Source organism: Apium graveolens, chromosome 7, assembly GCF_009905375.1.
Source record: "Apium graveolens cultivar Ventura chromosome 7, ASM990537v1, whole genome shotgun sequence".
Classification (NCBI taxonomy): domain Eukaryota; kingdom Viridiplantae; phylum Streptophyta; class Magnoliopsida; order Apiales; family Apiaceae; genus Apium; species Apium graveolens.
In genome coordinates this window covers 11919664-11943171 of record NC_133653.1, presented here as the reverse complement: position 1 = coordinate 11943171, position 23508 = coordinate 11919664, and the positions used below count along the sequence as shown (strand labels likewise).

General features: G+C 39.7%; 1 protein-coding gene across 1 annotated transcript; it reads left to right on the top strand.

Annotated features, from left to right (window-relative positions):
* The first annotated feature begins 18935 nt into the window (after nucleotides 1-18935).
* On the top strand, nucleotides 18936-19388 carry LOC141673256 (uncharacterized). Its single transcript, XM_074479987.1, has one exon. The coding sequence runs from the start codon at nucleotides 18936-18938 to the stop codon at nucleotides 19386-19388; it is 453 nt and encodes a 150-aa protein (XP_074336088.1).
* Nucleotides 19389-23508: the final 4120 nt, after the last annotated feature.

The window sequence follows — 23508 nt, the reverse complement described above, 5'->3', positions numbered from 1 at the left end:
GCTATAGTTAGAATTTAATTTTCATAGGGACGGGAAAAAGCCCCCGCTCGACAAGACCCATTTTCTTAATAAGGTCCCAGGAGTGGGATGTCCCGTTATCCTGGGTAAGGAGATCAAAGACCTTCGTCTCTTCTTCAGACAAGAAAATGTCGTTGGGGCTCCCATCGACCACTTGCCCGAAAGATGAACGGAAGAGCGTGCCCCAATCACCGCCTTCCCAGACCAAATAAACAACCTCCTTCTTCCACCCAAATTGTTATCCGGGACAGACTTTCCATTGACTATATGGGAGATTGTAGGGAATTGATTCAAAGTGACCCACCCTGGATTCTTATCAAGGCTATTTTTAAACTGAAAAATCTTTCTGAAAACAACAACCGTTGGGGACACATTGTGCTTAGCACATTGCGACAAAAAGCAAAGAATCAATCTCCAAGCGTTTGTAGGAAGTTGACAGGGATTGATCCCAATATTAGGGAGTAGAACGGGGATGAAAGGGTGAAAGGGGAACCTGATACCTGCCCTGATGGTATCCCTGAAAACGCACAAGGCGTCTTTCTTCCAATGACAAGCCCTATCTGCAGGACTCGCGAAAATCAGCTTGTAGGGTTTTTGAACCTTGAGCACATGGTTCATTTTCTCCAGCTCCTTCGTATCATAGAATGTGTTGACGTGATCAAACGCGTCCAAATAAGCGTCAAACGGGTATTCATCTCCCCAAGTATTGATCATATCGATCAAAGAAGAGTATCTTGATCGAATGGGGAATTCATTTGACTTCCTGGCCGCATTCATTTTAGCCAAGCGAGCTGATTTTTTGTTTGTCATCTAAAAATGCAGAAAAGTACGAATTTAGGCATGAATTTATGCATGTAAAGTGCATAAAAGTACGAATTTAAGCATTAATTTGTGCATGTAAAGTGTAGAAAAGTATGAATGTAGGCATGAATTTGTGCATATAAAGTGCATAAAAAACCCGGAAATTATGAAGATATTTATATAAAACCCATAAATTAAGCAAAAAACTGGAAAAAAAAGAGGAAGGCGGTGAATATACCTGGAAAAGCTTGGAGATTTGATGATCTTCAACCGAAAACTGGAGATTTGATTGCCGGAAAACACCTGTAATCGCCGAAATACTCTTAGAGCTTTCGAGAGGAAACTTGTAAAATGAGAAGTGAGAAAGAGAATGATCCTACTCACTCTATTATAGGTGAAGTTAGGGAAGGTAAAATGTCAAAGGCCCATAAAATGGGCCTTGGAATTGACCAGGATCGAGGTTGAAATTCAGGTCATGGATTCTTTTCGAATTACTTTGAATAGAAGCCTGAAAATGGACATTGGAAATGACCGGGATCGAGGTCGAAATCCAGGTCGTGGATTCGTTCAAATTACTTCAAATAGAAGCCTAAAATGGACCTTGGAAATGATCAGGATCGACGTCAAAATCCAGGTCGTGAATTTTGTTCGAATTACTTCGAATAGGGGCCTGAAAATGGACCTTGAAAATAATTAGGATCGAGGTCGAAATTCAGGTCGTGGATTATGTTCGAATTACTTCGAATAGAAGCCTGAAATTGGACCTTGGGAACGACCAGGATCAAGGTCGAAATCCAGGTCGTGGATTTTATTCGAACTATTACGACTAGAGGCCTGAATTTGGACCGTACTTTCAACCAGGATTGAGTTTAAAATCCAAGTTATGGTTCCTAGTTGAACGACTTCGACCAGGACATAACAAATGACTAGAATTTCAACCAGGATCCTAGTCGAATTCTAGGTCGTGGATCCTGGTCAAATTTTTTTTATTAGAGCACTGTAGATGGCAAGTATTTTGAGTAGGATCCTGGTCGAAATTCCGACTAGGATCCTGGTCGAAAATGGCAGAATATTTGAAAAGAATTCCCGAAAATTAAGGAATTAAAAGAATCATTCTTGAAAATTACTAAAGGTCGGGGGCGTTGCCCCCCGAAGTCCCAGTATTGGGTGCATTAACTGAATCAAGGCATATCCTAGCAGAGGAAGTATATAAGAAAAATGAGTATGGAAAATTTCCGGAAATAGTTTGAAGCCTCGAGAATGGTAAATCGTTGTAAATGTGTAGGTCGCTCTACACTTTACTATAAAAATGATACCCTGCAAGGGCAAAATGATAACTTAACTTCTAAAAAATCTTATATGTTTTCCTAGAAGTTAGGGGTCAAATGATAGGGGATAAAAATGATCCTAACTACGTAATAAATATGGATGGCAATCGGATCGGATCGGGTATTGTAAAATCCACATCCAAACCCGAAATTTTTATCCATACCCGACCCGAACCCGAAAAATATCCCAAAATGAATACTCGAACCCGATCTATCGAATTTCGGATCGGATTCGGGTATATCCGAAAACCGAAATTTTTTGAATTGGATATTCATACCCGAACCCGAAACCCGAACTCCCAACCCGAAATCTGAAAATTTGTATAAATATTGATATTGCAAGTGTTTGGGATCGAACACGTGACTTGTAGAGAAAGAGTTTTAACGTGACATCTTCAACCACTCCACCACATCATTAATTGTGTCATTATATGTATGGTTAATATTAAAAAAAATCAACTTAATTGATACCTAGTTTTTAGATTTATTACTAAAAATGTTTTCTTAACCTTATAGAACTTATCACCCGTTTAAATGATTAAATACTTATATTTCATTAAACTTTATAATTAGTTAATTTTTAACATAAATATAAAAATATATTTCTAAAATTTATATAATAATATGTATAATGTATATTATAATATATATATTATATATAATATTATAATGTGTAATATATAAAATTATAATATTTTATATATATATAATAATTCGGGGTTTTCGGATTTCGGGTTCGGATAGAATTTCGGATTTCGGATCGGTATACCTAATATCCAAATCCAAATATTTTCGTGTTTAAAAATTAAATCCATATCCAAATCCACATCCAAAAAATCGAGTTCGGTAAATCCAAAATTTCGGATTTCGGATCGGGTATCCGTTGGATCGGATTATTTTGTCATCCCTAGTAATAAATAAGTGCATTAATTATGCCTGATTTGGTCCAAAAACGAAGCCCAGTTATTAAGGACCAATAATTAGTATGTCATTAATTGGGCTCAAAGAGCCCGCAAACCAGAGATTTATTATTAAAATTCGTAGCCCTTTATCAGCCCAAGTTGTGATCGAGAAAACAAGTTCAAATCAGAATCAAACTCTCGAAAGAGTAGTCCTCGAGCCACCCAATCCTATAAGGAAGCAGATCCCTACATTCTAGGACTCCAAAGTCTATTCTTAATTTGAGACTTGTCCACCAAGTCTCCTAGCCATAATCCAATTCAAGGCATCATATGCGTGTATAAAGGATCTCACCCCACAAATCAGAACTACGTTTTGACTTGATCATTGGCACATAGTAAGGTACGTAGGCATCTTCTGAAGGCAGATCGAGTCACGAAGTACGAGAGCAGTCAAATAGAGACTTGAAGCTCACAAACCCAGGCATTAAATACACCCTAATTTTTTACCCATTACATTTTTTAATAAGTGAAATCATGTTTTATTGGTACACATAAGTACCGAAGTACCAAATTTCCAAATTTTGGTACTTACCCAACCCAAATATCCTTCTATTTAATCTAAACTTTATTTTTATTAGTTATTGTTCATCGAAACGTGTATTATTTTAATTTGAAGAATATTTTTTATCAATAATTAAATAATATTAAATAAACTATATTGAAAAAGCTAATTATAAAATAATAGTAAATAATTAAATTATCTAAAATTAGAAATATTTGGTTCATAAGATAATTAAAATCTATGTATCTTTATTAACAAGTGCAACCGCGTTTTAAAAGTACAAAGTATCAAATTTTAACACTCACCTAACACAAATTGACTTCTATTATGTATAAACTTTATTTTCTATTGATTAGTGTTCATCCAAACGTCTACTTACTTTTAATTTGAAAAATACTTTTTATCAATAATTAAATAATATTAAATAAACTATATTGAAAAAGTTAATTATGAGATAATTATCAAATAATATTAGTTAATATTAGATTATCTAAAATAACAAATATTTCATTCATACGATAATTATACAATTCGTTTTACCAAAACAAAACTAATATGTTAGATTTTTATAACAATGGAGAACTATAATTATTATGAAAAATTTCATATATATATGATTTTTTAACTATATAATTACTTTTTGCAAGTACCAATTTAATATTTCGTATTAATATATTAATTTGTATTTGTGTTTCGCACTACAAATACTAAATTTATATTTTAATCTGATTCTCACGGGTTATCAACTAGTTGTACTAATAAGCGAAACTATTATCTATTAGAACACAAAATTACCAAATATTGGTACTCACTAGAAAAATTATATAATTATTTTTAAAATTTTATATAATCAAATCTCAAGTAACGAGAATTGACTTATACACTTTATATACTTTGTTTTCACATTAATTTTTATTTGTTAGTGTTCATCCAAGCATCAATTTATTTTTAAATAATCGTATTAGTAAAAACTAACATGTTATATTAATATAATAAATGAAATAATTAGGTGCATAAATAGAACTGTAACTACATTTATAAGTCATGTTAGTAAAAAAAAGGAATTATATGGTTAAATTTTATAATTACACTTGACTTTAATTTCTTTTAACACATTTATTTATTTATTTTAATATGTGTTTTGTACGGATTATTAGAAGATTCAATTTTATGCAAATAATAATTTGATATTATTTTTAATCTGTCGGGCCCGCACGGGTTACCGACTAGTATAAATTATTAACCAAAAAAATTAAGAAAAAATTTAAAATGACAGGTATCTTTGTAAACATAATATTTGTACAAACTAAATATTCCTAGACAATAATATATTTACATACTTTTTCACAAACTTCAATTTTTTATATTATCACTAAAAGATTGAATATCCTCAAGTATAATTATTAAAAGTTTAAATAAGCATGTACACCTCACAATAATCTTGTTCCTGCGCTTAAACCTTAATAAATCTACTCCGCAAAAATTGAAAAAACCTGAATGCTCTCTAAACGATTTGAAATCCCTACAGTTGAATACATGTTTGACAAAACAAAAACTAATATAAATACAAACCAAAACCTATTCAGAAACTAAAAGTATCAATTAATTAATAACCTTTATTAATAAACGAAACCCCTTTTTAAGTGATGTAACAAATATTAATTTTGATTTCACCAATTTTTGTTAGCACCAATTTTTGATTTCACTTATTCGTGTATATCTTATAATTCTATTTTTGTATATGTTATAATTCTACTAAAACTTTTTATTACACATTTATCTCTGTATATCTTATACATCTACATGTCTTATGATTTTATTCAATTTTATTTTATTCTCGAAACCCCTTTTGAAATGGTACATAAGTATTAATTTGGGTTATACATAAGTATTGTTTTTAGCCGTTTTGATTTAATATAATTAATAGAATTCTATTTTAATTATACTTCTTATTTTCTAAGTATCACCCGACCACCAACAAATTTAATATATATATATATATTTATATTTTTAAATACATATTAAATCAATTTTTTCCAAGGAATTCAATACATAAAAACTTATTACAAATGCGAAAGAATAGCTATATAAAATACATACAAACTTATATAATAACCATTATTCAAGATCGAGATCATCATCCATCACCAAAATCCAGCAGAACATGAAGAAAGGTAAAGACACACAAAAACTCATGGCAACTTAATTTTTTCAGCATAACTTTTTAGCACGCCAATTTCTGCCCATATACGTAAGCTTTTTTTATTTTTGTTAATACTTCTTAGACCCTTAAGATCTTGCACTAATTTTCTACGTCAAGGTAAGGTGTTATGGTATCCTGCATGAAAATCAATTTTACCGTAAAGATTAAAATAATTTTATCATCAATCACAAACATATAAATTGAATTAAATAACCTTATTATACTAAGATAATTTCAAGTAAATTTAATTATATCTATCATATTACAGTTAGTTAGACCATGAACAAGCTTATAATATTTATAATATCCACTTTATACTATTTTGGACTAACTTCTTGGCACCTTTACCATTTTTTCTTATAGCTATGACTTCACAACTAAAAGACAATAGGTCAGCTGACAAAATAAAATATCGTCAAATAAGAGAATCTGACACGAAAGAGCAGCGAGATGAACGTAATGATAAATGCGGGAAACAATATGCGGAACGGGTATTATCGACTATGTTTAGTTTGTTTTCGTTATTTTATAGAATAATTCAATCAGATGATGATATCTCGATTTTTATGCAAAAATAGAATGATGTTGTTGAAGAAAAAGGAAAAGAATTTCAACTGGATGAGAATCTTAAGATATTAGCCGAGGTTTTATAAACAAATTTATAATTATATATCTGCATAGATACATACTTTGTACCGTATTTGGCTGATTTCTTAGTACATTTTTAATAATTGATGGTCATTTACATAAGTTTTTTGATTTTTGTTAATACTCCTTACACCAGCAAGACCTTGCACTACGAAGGCAAGGTGTTGTAGCTTTCTGCGTGTTGTACCTTCTTGCATTGGAATTAATTTTATAAAAATGAGGGGATAACTATCATGTTGGTCACAGGTTTGAATCTCACGAGAGTAGAATTTAAGATTATGCCTCCTGAGTCAGAGTATGTCGCTTAAATACGGTTTACCTTGGTTAACATGGTTTGCAGATTATTAAATGAGTCTGTGGGATATACCCATTGCACACCAAAAATATCGGCTACAAGCTATCTACGATAAAAAAAAATAAAAAAAGATATAAAAATTAATTCAAATATAAATATCATATTAAAGTGAAATTATTTATCACTAGCCCTATCATGCTTAGATAATCCCAAGCCTAACTACATTTAATTATATATATCGTGTTGTTAGTTAAATCAATAAGCTTATTAGATATATTAATATCTTAAATTTATGTTTCGAAAAGATTACGACACTTAACGCTCTATAAATATAATTTGAATTTATAATCTCGGTTCCACCACCAACTAGTATAGATTAAAATAGGTGAAACTAAATAATGTTCCTGTCCAATCAACAACAATGACAAATGCAGATCAATAAAATATGCGGTAGGTTGCACCTAATTACGAAAAGTTGCTTTTGGATCCTCTAATATATTATATATTGCAAACGCATGCACAGGAAATCTGAAAGTCTGATAGCACCTTTATCCAAGATGAGCTAAAGATGGATTATGTTTATCAGTTTATAACTACATGTTTTATTTGTTAAACGAAAACGCAAAGCTCCTGGGATATGAGCCAAAAAATACCCTTAAAAAGCTGTTAGAATTTTGTTGAGTAACAGCTGATCTAAAATCTTAACGTGTCAATATGATCATATATTTAACACTCGAATATTACTTGCTCATAACACGTTAAGTAACCGATTCATCTAAAATTTCAAGGTGTTAGAGTAAGGCCCAGTAGAATCATATATTTAACAAATTTCGTTCAGAAACAATGGCGTGCAATGTAAAAGGGACAGCGAAGATGTTTAAGATGGATTCATCAGTTAAGACTGAAGAGTCATTTATGCCCGAAAATTGGTATAAACAATATTCAGATCGAGATTGATAAAATTGTTAAAATTGAGGAAGAAATGCCTAAAATTAAGGAACATATAAGATTATCTTTCCATAAAAAGGATGGAAGGCGCGCCCTATGTGATGAAGACGCGCCTTATTGAGAAAGTGGTTGATGGAAGATTGTGGTCGTCCATGTGCGGGAAGGCGCGCCCTTAAAAGGAAGAGAAGGCGCGCCCTATTACTACGGAAATGGTAGGGGATTCCTAGATTGGGTCCTTCCAAGAGGCAAAACTTAGGGCGCGCCCTGAGTTGATAAAATGTTTTAGGAAAACTTCAACATGATTACTTGGACGGGCTCTTTGGAAGATTCAAGGAAGATAGAGATTATTATTACTAACCTATTTGATGCAGGTACTCTATTGAAGAACTCCTTCCTGTAGCACATCTACAGGAAATGCGGTGTCCGTGGTCAGAGACCTCCAGAGGTATGCCTGGACTGAAGGCCTCCTCCTGTAGTCAATGGGTGTCCTCATTGGGGATGTGGGGTGAAATCTGGTGTGTGCTTTGGGAGCTCTGTCTCTGTAGTCAACGGGTGTCCTCGTTGGAAGACTTTGGAGTATCCTGCACTTTGCACCCAAAAGCTTGGGATCACTTGTCCTGCAATCTGATAGGGGCTTCTTATCGGAGGACAAGGATGCGTCCAACATTTATATACATACATACATGAAAGGACGCGCCTAAAAAACTGACGATGAAGGAATAAAAGTATATGGCTAGTCAAATAAGCTAAGGTAAAAGTCTTCCAGATTAAGGCGCGCCCTTGGGCTGGCACTTAAATAAATTATCGCAAGAGAATCACTAATAAAAAAAAGTAATTATTTGCAAAAGTAATAAGGCGCGCCCTGATTTCTAAATGCTACGGGAAAAGAGTCTATAGATCTCAATGATATGAGGACAACTTCGAGATCACATAAAAAGAAAAACACCCACAAATGTTCTAAGTAAATATCAAAGGGCGCGTCTTGTAGTAATATAAGTCATAACGAACTGACTGAAGATTTATGGTAACATGATATAAGGGCGCGCCATCATGGAAGTATAAGTCTCATGTTTTTGGAAATATAAAATGGCCAAGAAAAAAAGTCGAAGTGCCTTAACAAATTTTTATGCATACTGAAAAAGATAAAATCATATTAAACCATACGAAATGTCATGATGCAAAGGTAAAAGAGTAGCAAAACATAAGTCGTACAACTTTGCACAACATCAAAAGAGGGCTGGCTCCTCAGAATTATTTGAAACTTAAGTACGAATGCTAGATAAAACATAAATCAAGGCGCGCCCTGAGACTTCTCCGTTGAGGGGATGGTTTGAAGAGGAACAGTAGGGTCGGCTTCAGGCGCGTCCTTAGGGGTTTCCTCTGGTGGCGCGCCCTCACCTTCTTCTTCCTCTAACCCAAGCTCTACCCTCCTCGCCTTGATTTCAGCAGCATGCTCCTTCTTGAATTCCACCATCTCAGCAACCGTTTCTTCCCCAAACTTCTCGAAAGTGTAATCAGGGTCATTGGCCATAAAACCAATCCTGTAGAAGTGGAAACCATTGGCAAATGCTTCATCAGTCATTTCCCTCTTCTCATCAGGCCAGCCCATTTTCTGTTGCTCCTCAAGATACTTAATCCTCAGGTTGGCTCCACCAGGCTCAGTGTGGAGAGAGGTGGCCTTTTTGTTGGCAATTTCCAGCTGAGAAGTAAGATTGGCCACATCATCCTTGAGAAAGAAGATTTCAGAGTCCTTGGCTTTGATATCCTATGCATGCAGAAAATCCTTGTCTTTGAGGGTGTTCTTTAAAATGTTATTGTCACCCTGCATCCTCTCTAGGCGCGCCCTCTCTTCAAGAAGCTTGTCTACCACTCGGCTGGAGTGGATGAACAATTGGCAGGATGCTTTTATAGAAGCACGAGTGGCCTCTTCCAAGTCCATGGTTTGCCACTGTTCCACTTCTTCATCTGAAACATGAAGGGAACTCATGGGGCCAAGAGAATTCAAAGCAGCGGATGAGCCTGAAGGTGCGCCCTCCGTTCTGGGCCTTTTAGGCGCGCCCTGTTTCTCCGTAAGATCAATTATGGGCCTTTTCGGGACATGAGTTGTTTGAGGAATGGGAGTAGAAGTTGGGACGGATGCCTGTGTTGCAGGAGCATCTTTCTTTGGCTTAGGCCTAGGTTTATCATCAGGGCGCGCCCCGAAGGATTTGGGGATTCTTGGAGGAGCCATGTCTGCATAAAACAGAGAACATGTTAATTAAATGTGACAATTAGGTGTGCTGAACGAAGCAGTAAATAAAGGCAGTTGATAAAGCTAGCATTGATAAAATGTATTGAGTGCTACGCCTAGAGAGAAAGGGTGCGCCCTAAGGGACGGAAAGGTTAACAATATTAACAGGAATTTATATCTAGTATGCTAATGCAAAAGCTAACATAAAGGAAATTAGAACGCGCCAAGTATGAAAAGGTGCGCCTTTAAACTCTGCAATTATTGAACCTGAAGGGTCTTGGCCTTGAAAAGAGTTGTCTTATGCTTCTTCTTCTTCAGCCTCTTCTTCACTATCTAGGTCAATGGCACGGGAAACAGAGGCACCTTTCCTAAATTTTACATATTTACACTTCGTTCCTACATGGTCAGAAAGGATTCCGATTCGCATCAAATTGTTCCGGGTGACTAAGGTCTTTAAGTTCCACCTGTCAGCAGCCACTCTGAGAAGGGCTTCATCTCATTTTTTGGGCTCGCCCTTAAGTGGCTTGGCCACTGGTCTGTCTGAAAAAGTATAAGGATGTAAAAAAGGAAGAAGGAACATAGAAATAGTGTAGGGAAAAGAGAAAGAAAGGGTGCGCCCTTACTTGGTGACTTGTTGAATCTTATCCTTAATCTGGGAACGTCATACAAGTAAAAGCAGTTTTCCTTCCAGCCTTTTTCATGGCTGAGCTTTCCAGAGGAGAAACCTTTCTTATTATGCTGCTTGTCTACAACCAAGTAGTAGTACCCGTGTTCAGACTTTCTCAGGTTGAAAAAATAAGTGACTTCAGCCATTGAAGGTTGAGGAAAACCCAGGTCCGTGTAGAGAATGAACAGGGCCAGAATAAATTTGTAGCTGTTGGGAGAGAGTTGGGGTGGAGCCACGTCGTAAAGTTCTATCACTTTCCTAAGATAAGGATCTAAGGGCGCGCCTACTCCTAAGGACACCAACTTAGGGCTGGTTACCATCCTAAGGATACCGGCTTAGTTGATTACCCTATGATTTAGGATCTGAATGAGCAAACACAGATATATACATTTATATATACACAGGTACATACAAGAACTTGTACATTCAAGAAATGGAAAATGAAAAGGTAACATGACATGCAATGTGATTTACTTAACGGAATTCAGAAATACAAGAATGTTTTCATACTTTTTCGAATGGAGAAGAAGTTGACCGGAAAAGATTTGAAGAATGACAGTGGAGAAAGCTGATTCCGAGCAAAAGTTCGCCGCTGGAGTTGAAGCTTTTGGTAAGAAAAGAGAAAATAAAAAGAAAGGGGAGAGTAAAAGTGAAAATGAAAATGACTGATGGTGACCTGTATTTATAGGTAAAAAGGACAACTGTCAAATCTGTCACGTCAATCACGATTCCCGAAGAATAAGGAAAACCGTTTCAAATCATTTCAAATTTTAGGATGCGCCCTCTTGAAGGCGCGCCTCATAAGTTTGACAGCTGTTTGAAATTCAGAATGCGCGAAAATAAGAACTTTAAACAGATCAAGCCCTGTTTAGGGCGCGCCCAGTAGGCAGTACTGGAGAGTTTTTGTTTATACAGATTTTATTAAAGATGAAGAGAAATTCCAATCCCATTTTTAATGACATATGGAACTTGGGGGGTAGTTGTTATGCCCGAAAATTGGTATAAACAATATTCAGATCGAGATTGATAAAATAGTCAAAATTGAGGAAGAAATGCCTAAAATTAAGGGACATATAAGATTATATTTCCATAAAAAGGATGGAAGGCGCACCCTATGTGATGAAGACGCGCCTTATTGAGAAAGTGGTTGATGGAAGATTGTGGTCGTCCATGTGCGGGAAGGCGCGCCCTTAAAAGGAAGAGAAGGCGCGCCCTATTACTGTGGAAATGGTAGGGGATTCCTAGATTGGGTCCTTCCAAGAGGCAAAACTTAGGGCGCGCCCTGAGTTGATAAAATGTTTTAGGAAGACTTCAACATGATTATTTGGACGGGCTCTGTGGAAGATTCAAGGAAGATGGAGATTATTATTACTAACCTATTTGATGCAGGTACTCTATTGAAGAACTCCTTCCTGTAGCACATCTACAGGAAATACGGTATCCGTGGTCAGAGACCTCCAGGGGTATGCTTGGACTGAAGGCCTCCTCTTGTAGTCAATGGGTGTCCTCATTGGGGATGTGGGGTGAACTCTGGTGTGTGCTTTGGGAGCTCTGTCTCTGTAGTCAACGGGTGTCCTCGTTGGAAGACTTTAGAGTATCCTGCACTTTGCACCCAAAAGCTTGGGATCACTTGTCCTGCAATCTGGTAGGGGCTCCTTATCGGGGGACAAGGATGCGTCCAACATATAGGGTGAACCACGGCTATACCTGCGTCCGCGGACTAGAGAAATGGCTGGTAGCGGAGGGTTATCCTTGGTCAGGGAGATGCCTTATCCGTGAAGTCTCGAAGCCGCAGACGAGCCTTGGGCCTTTGTGGTTGGGCCTCATCGGTGGACATTCCTAAAGCTAGTAGAAGACGGTTTCTAGTGGGTTTTCTACTGAGCCTCGGGATAAGAAATCTAAGCCTAATTAGGTTTCTTGTTCCCCAAGAACTACGTGGGCTTGATCCCCTATAAATAGGGGTACGTAGGCAAATTGTAAAGGGTCAGAAGCGAGAGCGCAAAGGAGCCATCACTAACCCTAAGCAATCTCAGCCCCCAATAATCACCACCACCAAACACTGTTCATCTTTTCCGACAAATACTGTTCATCGGATCAACCGATTACTGTTCACGTTTCCGGCAAAGAACCGCCATCACAGATCTTATTTCCGGCTACAAACCTCAAACTTTTTTTCTCCCAAATTCCTCCGTCAATAAATTGGCGCTAGAAGGAGAGGCCTAATCAAGATCTGCATCTAGGAGGAAGGATGTCTCAATATCGTGATGGAAGTTTTTACGATGGAAGTTCTGAGGAAGATTTTGATCACGGCTATGAACATGAACCCTACGTTCCGCCAATGACTGATCGTCCTACCCCGAACGTTGGGGGACAGCCGCGTGTGTTCATCAGCAATGCCGACTTGTTGGAATAACTGTATCGCATGGGCGATGTTTTGAATGGTTTCGATTCAAGGTTGAGCACCGTGGAGCGTTGCAAGACCAGGAGGGGCCTTCGCCGCAGCCGTGCAACTCATGCACCTGGAAAAGCACCTATGACTGATAGGGATGCCTTAGCCGGCCACGGCCGCACCGGAGGAGGGCGTATGCCGATAATCCCGCGGCGCCTGGATTATTCCAATGACACGTCCCCAATCATCGAGCTAGTGGAGGAAGATGGTGATGGTCGGGAAATTTTGCGGGTGGATAACCAGGGAGCCACCCATCCGCACCGGTCTGGACATAGTCTCGAGGAACGTTGACAGGCGGAGTCGATGTTGGAGAATCAGCAACGGGGCTTCGCGGCTTTGAAAGATCGCTTGGGGATCCGTTTGGGCGATGATGATTTAAGAATGTTGTTGCTTGAAAGGCAAAAAGAAGCTGATCGTGGAGATGTGACACCCCATGATACAACGCGTGTGCCCCTGAATTCCCAGGAAAATCGGGAGTGGCACCGCGATCATGAGAGAGCTCCTCTCCGCAGATCGCTGGATCGATATGGTCGTGGGTATGGAAGCGATCGTTGGAGAAGGCCTCAATGGAGGGGAAGAGGTGGAGGCCGAGGTAGGTACTTAGATGGATACCATCGCGGTAATTACCGTGGCCACATTGATTCCCGCTGGCATAATCGGCAGACAGCAATAACTATGCAGGACATGATCACAGAGATATGGAAAACTATGATCGCGGGATGGCTCGAGGCCGCGGTCTGGGTCAAGGAGAAAATCAGGGGGAGATCAAGATCGGAACCCCGAAGTAATTGTGATACCCGAAGACGCCCAGAACACGAACCAACAGCAAGCCCCTCCAGGGGGAACCAATAGAGGTACCTTCACTGCAACCCCAAGGTCCACAATCTCAAATGCACACTATTCCGGGTGTGGGGAATTTCAATGTGGGAGATCTAAAAAGGCTTCTTAACCATCTGGAAGGCAGAGTGACGGCCATAGCTGAAATCCCTTCCCCGTTCTCAGTGGCGGTGATAGAGACACAGTTGTCGGCCGGGTATCGCAACACTACTAGCGATCTCCGTTTCCACGGAAACTCAGATCCTGTGGAATTCCTGGGTCGTTTTAATATAGAGATGGATGTGTACCAAGTCCCGGACTTGGCTCGATGCCGTCTCTTGGCGGCAACCTTTAGAGAAAGCGCCCAACAGTGGTTTCAAAAGCTCGGGCCAGGAGTGATCACTTTCTGGGATCAGATGAAAACTCTGTTCTTGACCAAGTTCCAAGTCGTGGTAAGATATGCGCCCTCTGTCACAACTCTTACCAATGTTAGGCAAAGGGAAAATGAAAGCTTGACATCGTACTTCAAAAGGTTCAACGCTGAATCTACCAGCATGAGGGGGGCATCAGACGAAGCCCTGAAAAGCTTTTTGATCGCAGGATTAAGGGTTGGCTCAGATTTTTGGAAGCACTTACAAGGAAAAGACCCGGCTACTCTAGCAGATGTCTTTGCTTTGGCAGAATCGTTTAAAGCCATAGAACAATCTCTGGCAGAGGTATAACCGACTTCGCAGGCAAGTTAGAGAGATAGGTCTCCAAGCCCAAGGTACAGAAGGGGCAGTCGGAGCCCAGACCGGGTGAATACCGTGAACACGAGGAGGGGATGGAGTCCTCCCTCAAACTATGACTATAGAACAAGCCGGTGCACGCCTTTGGTCGCATCCATCGAGCATATCTTCGAGGTAAACAAAAACAGAGGGCTATTTAGAAAACCTGAAGCTTTATCGTCATGGCAAAGCAAAGACAAGAAAAAGTATTGTGAATACCATAAATCATCTGGACATAACACGCGTGAGTGTCAACATTTAAAAGATGAGATCGAAGCGCTTATCAAATAAGGATACCTTGGTGAATGGGTAGTCAAGTAAGGAAGCACAAGGATGACAGAGCAAAGGAAGAAGAAAGGCGAGCCCCGCGGGGGTCGAACAATGATACTCTGGAGGGAAATAAATTCGTCAGGGATGGCAGCATCTGAACAATCTACGGGGGAGATCTCGGGATGGAATGCAGTAATCGAGCCTTGGCAAGATATGCTAGGGAAGCTCGGTTCAGGCCTCTCACGGACATTCATAGGGTGGAAACTCGACCGCCAAAAGTATTTAAGGGCGAGTCCATGGATATTACCTTTAGAGAAGCAGATGCCCGATGGGTGCATCACCCCCACAATGATGCGCTGGTTATTTCCATCCAGATCGGAACCAAAAACGTCCATAGGACCTTCGTGGATAATGGAAGCTCGGGAAATATCCTCTACTACAGCACCTTTAAGAAGATGGAGCTACCTGATCAGGATATGTCGGGGGGGAATTCGTGGGTTTATGGCTTTTCCGGCGCGGGAGTTACAGTCATGGGATCGATTCGGATGCCATGTACTTTGCGGGAAATCCCGTTGTCGGTAACAAAGATGCTCGAGTTTAAGGTCCTGAATCAGGAATCGTCCCACAACGTGCTGTTGGGACGACCTTTTCTGCGGGAAATGAGGGTTATTACTTCAATCCACCACCTAACCATCAAATTTCCAACGCCAAATGGGGTGGGGAGTATAAAGGGTTCTCAGTGTGACTCTCGGGAGTGCTACAGGCAAGCTATGAAAGGCTTTAGAAAAGACTCCCACGTCGAAGATACATCAGACGATGATCAAGAAAAGAGCATTGAGCAACCGATCGAGGAAATCTGAGTCCATTATTATGTCGAGTAAGAAGATGAGCATCCCTCCGGGCTGTCCCAGCAACACTGTTCTTGGAAGACACAATCAGAATTGAGATGTTGGAAGAAGAGGAGGCCTGGAACACCATAGTCCAAGCAGATTTCAATGGGGAACGGTTAGAAGGAAGATTCGACGTCTTGCAAAGCCTCGAACAGGATGAGCGTGAGGTAGATGCCTTTCTTCCTGAAGGAGCGCCCTTGCCCGCGAAATATATTAAGGAAGTTGATGCCCCTGCTATGCAGGGCGCGCCTTCTAAAGAAGTCGACGCTCCTCCTAAAGGGGATGCACCTTCTCTACAGGACAATGAAATCCATGATTCGCCCGACCTGGATCCCCAAATACCAATGCCAATGGAGAAGATGGGGCCAGCAGAAGATACAATTGAAATCCCTGTCGATGAAAAAGATCCAAGTAAAGTTTTAAGAATAGGATCTCAGTTGGCACCAAGGTTGAAGGAGGGTCTTTCGATATTTCTCTTGGCGAACCTTGATGTATTTGCATGGAACCATTCTGATATGGTAGGAATTGATCCAGAGGTAATGTGCCACCGTTTGAATATCGATCCCAAGCATAAAGGGGTTCGACAAAAACGCAGGGCCGTAAGCGGAGAGAGAGCTATAGCCTTAGCAGAGGAAGTAGCAAGGCTCCTGGATGTCGAACTAATTCGGGAATCCTTCTACCAGAGTGGCTAGCAAACCCGGTGTTGGTAAAAAAGCCCAACGGTAAATGGAGAACATGTGTAGATTTCACCGATCTGAATAAAGCGTGTCCGAAGGATAATTTTCCCTTGCCAAGAATCGATCAGTTGGTCGATGCCATGGCAGGACATGCCTTGCTCAGCTTCATGGACGCATACTCCGGGTATAATCAAATTCTCATGTATGAGCCCGACCAGGAGCACACCTCTTTTATTACTGATAGGGGACTCTATTGCTATATCGGAATGATATTTGGTCTGATCAACGCCGGTGCCACTTATCAAAGATTGGTAAACAAAATGTTCAAGAAACAGATCGGAAAGACGATGGAAGTATATGTGGATGATATGCTCGTAAAGTCTAAAAAGGCGGAAGATCACATAGCCGACTTAGCTGAGATGTTCCATATTCTGAGAAAGTATAAGATGAAGCTAAACCTGCAGAAGTGTGTATTCGGTGTGGAATCAGGGAAATACTTGGGATTCATGGTCAACCACCGGGGAATTGAGGCTAACCCGGCAAAAATCAAGGCTCTGTTGGACATGAAATCTCCCACCAGCGTCAAACAAGTACAGAGCCTGACAGGAAGGATTGCGGCCCTAAATCGATATATCTCAAAGTCATCAGATAGGTGCAAGGAATTCTTCAAGGCAATCAAAGGAAGGGGGAAGGATTTTCTGTGGACCCCTGAGTGTGAAGAGGCTTTTCTGAAAATCAAAGAGCAGTTGGGAAATCCTCCAATATTGGCCAAGCCAGAAGACGGAGAAATATTGATTCTTTACTTGGCGGTATATGAATAATCCGGCAGCGCGGTGTTGGTGAAGGAAGAAGCAAGCCACCAGTGGCCCGTGTAATATGTGAGCAAAAGGTTGTTGGATGCGGAAACCAGGTATACCAACATGGAAAAACTAGTGTACGCTCTTATTCTTGCGGCACGAAAGTTAAGACCATACTTTCAGGCTCACCGAATAGAGGTTCGCACCGCTTATCTGCTTCGGCATATTCTACACAAACCCGAATCATCGGGGAGAATGTTAAAATGGGGAGTAGAGCTAGGATAATTTGATTTGGAGTATTATTCTCGCACGGAAATCAACGGACAAGCGCTAGCTGATTTCATACTTGAGTTTGATTCTGAAGTTGATGACAAGGCCATAGTGTTGGCGGAACCTTCCTCGCAAGGAAATTCTCATGGTGGATATTACATGTCGATGGGGCCGTGAACAATAATGGATCAGGTGCCGGGATTGTCTTGGTCACTCCGGAGGGGCACCATTTGATGAGTGTTATCCATTTCAAGTTTTATGTCACTAACAATGCTACTGAGTATGAAGCTTTGATCAACGGTCTGAAATTAGCTCTGGAAGTGGGGGTCGTGAATCTGATAGTTCGGAGTGATTCCGAATTAGTTGTGAACCAGGTCAACGGAGGTTTCCAGGCTCGGGGACCGCGGACGGAGTTATATATGAGATGTGCGCAATGCCTATTGAAAAAATTTGAAAGTGCCAGGCTAGAAAGCGTTCCGCGAGAAGAAAATAGTAATGCAGATGCTTTGGCCAAGATGGGGTCACAGATGGACAGCATCCAACTTGGACAAATCCCTTTGCGAATCCAGGAAATCCTGAGTATTCCGGAGGTAGAGGTATTTCAGACGTAAGAAATTCCGCGAGAAAGCTGGATGACCCCCATTCATAACTATATTCAGACAAGAGCTGTACCAGAAGACAAACTACAGGCTCGACGCCTTCGGTACCAGGCTGCAAAGTATGTTGAATATGACGGGATATTATACAAGAGAGGATTTAACCAGTCACTGTTACGTTGCGTGGATATGGAATAGGGAAATTATATTCTCAGAGAAGTGTGCGAAGGGATTTGTGGCAATCACTCGGGGGGTGGTTCGTTGGCATTAAAAGTACTCAGACAAGGATACTACTGGCCAACTATGAGAGAAGATGCCTTCAATTTTGTCCGGGCTTGTGATCGTTGCCAGCGATTCGCCAACTATTCCAACGCCCCGGCATCTACCATTACCTCATTGGCAAGTCCTTGGCCTTTTGCCATGTGGGGAATCGATCTCATTGGAGAGTTGCCCAAATTAAAGGGGGGTGTGAAATACGCCGTGGTAGCTGTGGACTACTTTACCAAATGGGCGGAGGCTATGCCACTGGCCACGATCACGGCAAAGAAGATAAGGGATTTTGTTTTCAATTCCATAGTATGCAGGTTCGGTATCCCCTACAAACTCATCTCGGATAATGGGAAGCAGTTTGATAGTAAAGAGTTAAGGAAGCTTTGTGAGGACTTGAACATCAAAAAGGACTTTGCCGCAGTTTATAATCCGTAAAGTAATGGTCAGACGGAGGATATAAACAAAATCATAAAACATACCTTGAAGGCAAAGTTGGAAGAGAAAAAAGGAGATTGGCCAGAGGAGATACCCATGGTCCTCTGGTCTTACAATACGACTCCTAGATCGACTACAGGAGAAACCCCATTTCTGCTAACTTATGGGTATGAGGCCATGGTTCCTGTGGAGGTAGGAGCTGGATCCCTCCGGAGAGACGTGTTTGTTGAGGAAGATGCAGGAATTAACCAGAGGCTTAACTTGGATTTCTTAGACGAAGCCCGAACGAACTCTCAATTAAAGCTTGATGCATATCAGCAGAGAATCGCAAGGTATTTTAATAAAAAGGTAAAATACGTGTCGTTCAAGGTTGGGGATCTTGTGTTACGAAAGGTTATGCCTAACACTAAGATAGCTCAGCACGGGGTGCTTGGAGCTAATTCGGAAGGACCGTACAAGGTCAAAGTTATACTCTGGAAGGGAACCTATCGCTTGGAAGATCTGGATGGTAAACTTATTCCTCGAGCGTGGAATGCGGAACATTTATGAAAGTATTATCAGTAGGGTGTGGATGTGTCCCCCTTATTTTCATGCTTAATTCCTATGAAATAGACTAGTAGCAAATAAATTCCTCCTAGCCTAGGGGGTAGTACATGTGACTGTGAAACTTGGAACTAGCAGAAATAAGAAAATTTTCAAATAATTTCCCCATAGAGCATAGTAGCCATGGGACTGGTGTAATTTATACACTAGAGCGCATTATCGATAAAAAAAGTTACTTCAAATTGCTTTATCTGCTTGGCATGAAAATTTTTCATTTGAAGAACAACAGAGGCGCGCCCTATGTTAAGGCGCGCCCTATAGAATAACTGTTACTTCTAATCAAGATAACATACTATGCATACATGAAAGGACGCGCCTAAAAAACTGACGATAAAGGAATAAAAGTATATGGCTAGTCAAATAAGTTATGGTAAAAGTCTTCCAGATTAAGGCGCGCCCTTGGGCTGGCACTTAAATAAATTATCGCAAGAGAATCACTAATAAGAAAAAGTAATTATTTGCAAAAGAAATAAGGCGCGCCCTGATTTCTAAATGCTACGGGAAAAGAGTCTATAGATCTCAATGATATGGGGACAACTTCGAGATCATATAAAAAGAAAAACACCCACAAATGTGCTAAGTAAATATCAAAGGGCGCGCCCTGTAGTAACATAAGTCATAACGAGCTGACTGAAGATTTATGGTAACATGATATAAGGGTGCGCCATCATGGAAGTATAAGTCTCATGTTTTTGGAAATATAAAATGGCCAAGAAAAAGTCGAAGTGCCTTAACAAATTTTTATGCATACTTAAAAAGATAAAATCATATTAAGCCATACGAAATGTCATGATGCAAAGGTAAAAGAGTAGCAAAACATACGTCGTACAACTTTGCACAGCATCAAAAGAGGGCTGGCTCCTCAGAAGTATTTGAAACTTAAGTACGAAGGCAGGATAAAACATAAATCAAGGCGCACCCTGAGACTTCTCCGTTGAGGAGATGGTTTGAAGAGGAACAATAGGGTCGGCTTCAGGCGCGTCCTTAGGGGTTTCCTCTGGTGGCGCGCCCTCACCTTCTTCTTCCTCTAACCCAAGCTCTACCCTCCTCGCCTTGATTTCAGCAGCATGGTCCTTCTTGAATTCCACCATCTCAGCAACCGTTTCTTCCCCAAACTTCTTGTTAGTCCCTTAACAATGAAGCAAGAATTACAGAAGGGGGTGGAATGGAATTCTTGAACCTTTTTCTTGAAATAAAAATGTTCAACTCGATTATTGATATATTTGTTTTGATTAGCACAATGCGGAATATAAACTTGAATGAATCAAAACACAAGTAATTAAAAACAAGAGTCTTTAAAAACTTTTTGGTGGATTTAAACAATTCCACCAGAGATATATATAATATATCGAGAGGACTCTATGTGCAGAAATGCTCACAGCTGCTTACAAAATAGAACTACTGAGAATACAGGAAATGCTAAAGATTATGCTTACAAAGATTTCTCTGTTTTTGAGTTTTTCTCAGCTATCTCAGTTCTTTTTCTATTTGCCACTCTCTTGGTTTATATAATACCAAGATTACAAAGTCAAAAAGACTGAACAAATATAAAATCTAACAGTCTTAATCTTTGCTACTTTTTGTCCTCTATTACCCAGTTAATGGGCTTCCACAATGTGTTTGTATCCAACTCGACGGCTGTGTGTCAGCTTTCACTGTTCAACTGATGTTTGAATTCTTGATATGATCATCCGTCGACTTTTAGATCATCCGTCGATGACTTAATTGATCATCCGTCGACTTCTATGTTAAACATCCGTTGATAGTCTTTTGATCATCCGTCGAAGGCTTTGTTAATCATCCGTCGGTAGCTATTTTGGCACTTGACTTCATTTCACTTATACAGAATTACACGACATTACTTATGTACAATTAATCAACCTATTCTGCATATCTAGATAAAGTCAACATGACTTATATGCTACTTCAGATTTTATACAAAGGTGCATACATCACTGTGCTACAAACTTATTATTACATAAGCTACTCACTCGATGGATAATAAGTTAATCATCCGTCGGGACTATAATGAGTTATCCGTCGGGACTATAATTCTTATCTGTCGAGTGCTACATTATTTCACTAAGTAAAATCTACTTAGATATTTTGTTTAAGTGATCATCAAGTACACAACATATTCACAACAATCTCCCCCAATTTATGTCTATTGGAATTGTAGCCATAAATTAAGAGACACTTGATGATAACAAAACATCCTAAACATATATCTTTAAAGATAAGTAGATAAAACTGAAAGTGCTTCAATTAAATAAAATGTACAAGGTTTGGCTCACAGTCAGTTCAAGATGCTCCTCTAGCCTGAGCAGATTTTTCTAGTTTCTTGAAGGTCTGGATCTTCTTCCAAGCTTTCTGTTGTTTTCTTCAATTTGATTCTGGAGCTGCCTGTGGAATTCTAGTTCATCAGATTCTGAGAGATCTAGCATTTCTTGTATCTCCAAGAGAGTCTCATTGCTAGAGATACTCAATTGGTCTTCTAGTCTGAAGAATCTTCTCACACCCTTGTCATCCATGAATTCCATCAGCCAGTAGGGCCTTAGATGCACTCTTCTCCCTGTGTATGGGATGATTAGAGTCTTTGGGAGTGCATCCTTAGCTCTAACACTCCTCAGCTCTTCAATCTTCTTCAATACTAGTCTTCTTGCAGTTACATTGAACCCAAAGTTTTTCTTGAAGGATGAATAGACTTTGATCAACACAGCTTGGCTTTCTTGACAAATCCTGTGAAGAGGCCACTGCATCTCCCTTCCTCCTTTGTACTTGAACATCAACCTTTCAGGTAGGTTTTTGTATGCATCAATTGCCCTTACTTTATCCAGTTCATCCAGATAAAGGTTTAGATCTGAGAATTCTTTGATGTCACACAGGTACAAGTAGTATCCCCTGTTGACCTTGGGTTGAGCTTTGACTACTGACTTGGATTTGAGAGGTGACAACTTCACTTTCTTGACTGCCCTTGATTTTTTCCTTTTTGGCTTGGTAAGGATTGGCAAGTTGAAGTCAGGAATTGGTAATTTATCCCACTCTATTTGCTCATCCTTTGGCACAATAGGCTCTCCATGTATGTTCCTGTAGAGGTCCACCATCCTTATATCTTCAAATACCACAGAGGGCTTTGATGCTAAAGTTTTAGCTTGAGTGGATTCCTTAGGAAATTGATCTTCCAATTCCTTGTCAACAACATCCAGTTTTCTTTATGTTCTTCTAGCCAATTCCTTCTTTCTTGGGGATTTCTTCTGTTCTTCAGTCTTCTTCTTTGATTCAGCAGCTTCAGATGGTTGAGAGGGAATTTGTTGAGAAGAGTTTACAGCCTGTAGCTTAGCCAAGATAGCAATCTGTTCTTTCTTTTATTTAGACTTCTTTGCATCTAGAGCAGCTTGCCTCTTTTCCTGCTTTAATCTGGCTTTTTCTTCTTTCTTTGCTTGAGCAAACTGTGGATGTCCAGCTACCACACAAATTTCCTTTCCATTTTTGAATATCTTAGCAATTCTCCTTTTTGAGGCTGAATCAGCTGGATCTTTATAGAAGACAATGGATCTTGATAGAAGCTTCTTTTCATCAGGCTTGGGTGGCTCATACACAGTGTCCAAGGGATTCTTCAAAGATGACTTTGGATAATTTGCCCTTGGTTTAAGAATTGTTTCAGCCTTTTGTGATTTGATGCAGGAAGATTGTCCTTTCTCCAGATAGTTCATGCTCATCTCATTCACACTGATTGGCTTGACATGAGAGTGATGGATGGCTGACTTAACTGGCTCCTTGACTAGTTCAAACTTTTTATGAATTTCCTCATCAATCTTTTCCCAGTTGATTAAACTCAACTTTCCTTTTTCAGCAACTTTCAAATTTGCTGCTGCAGCTTTAATTAGATCTATACCATCTGCAACTGGTGGCTTGGAGATAGTAATTGAAGGTACAATTACTTTGCTGATTTATACTTGAAGTTTCTCCCCCTCTGTTGGTCCTTTCTCCCCCTTACTTGATTCTCTCTCCCCCTTTTTGTTATCATCAAGTTGAGGAGTTAGGCCTTGTGTTTTAGCCAGTTGCA

What these genes read in the sequence shown, in the direction of transcription:
- LOC141673256 (XM_074479987.1), top strand. Translation starts at nt 18,936, where the DNA reads ATGGTCCTCTGGTCTTACAATACGACTCCTAGATCGACTACAGGAGAA.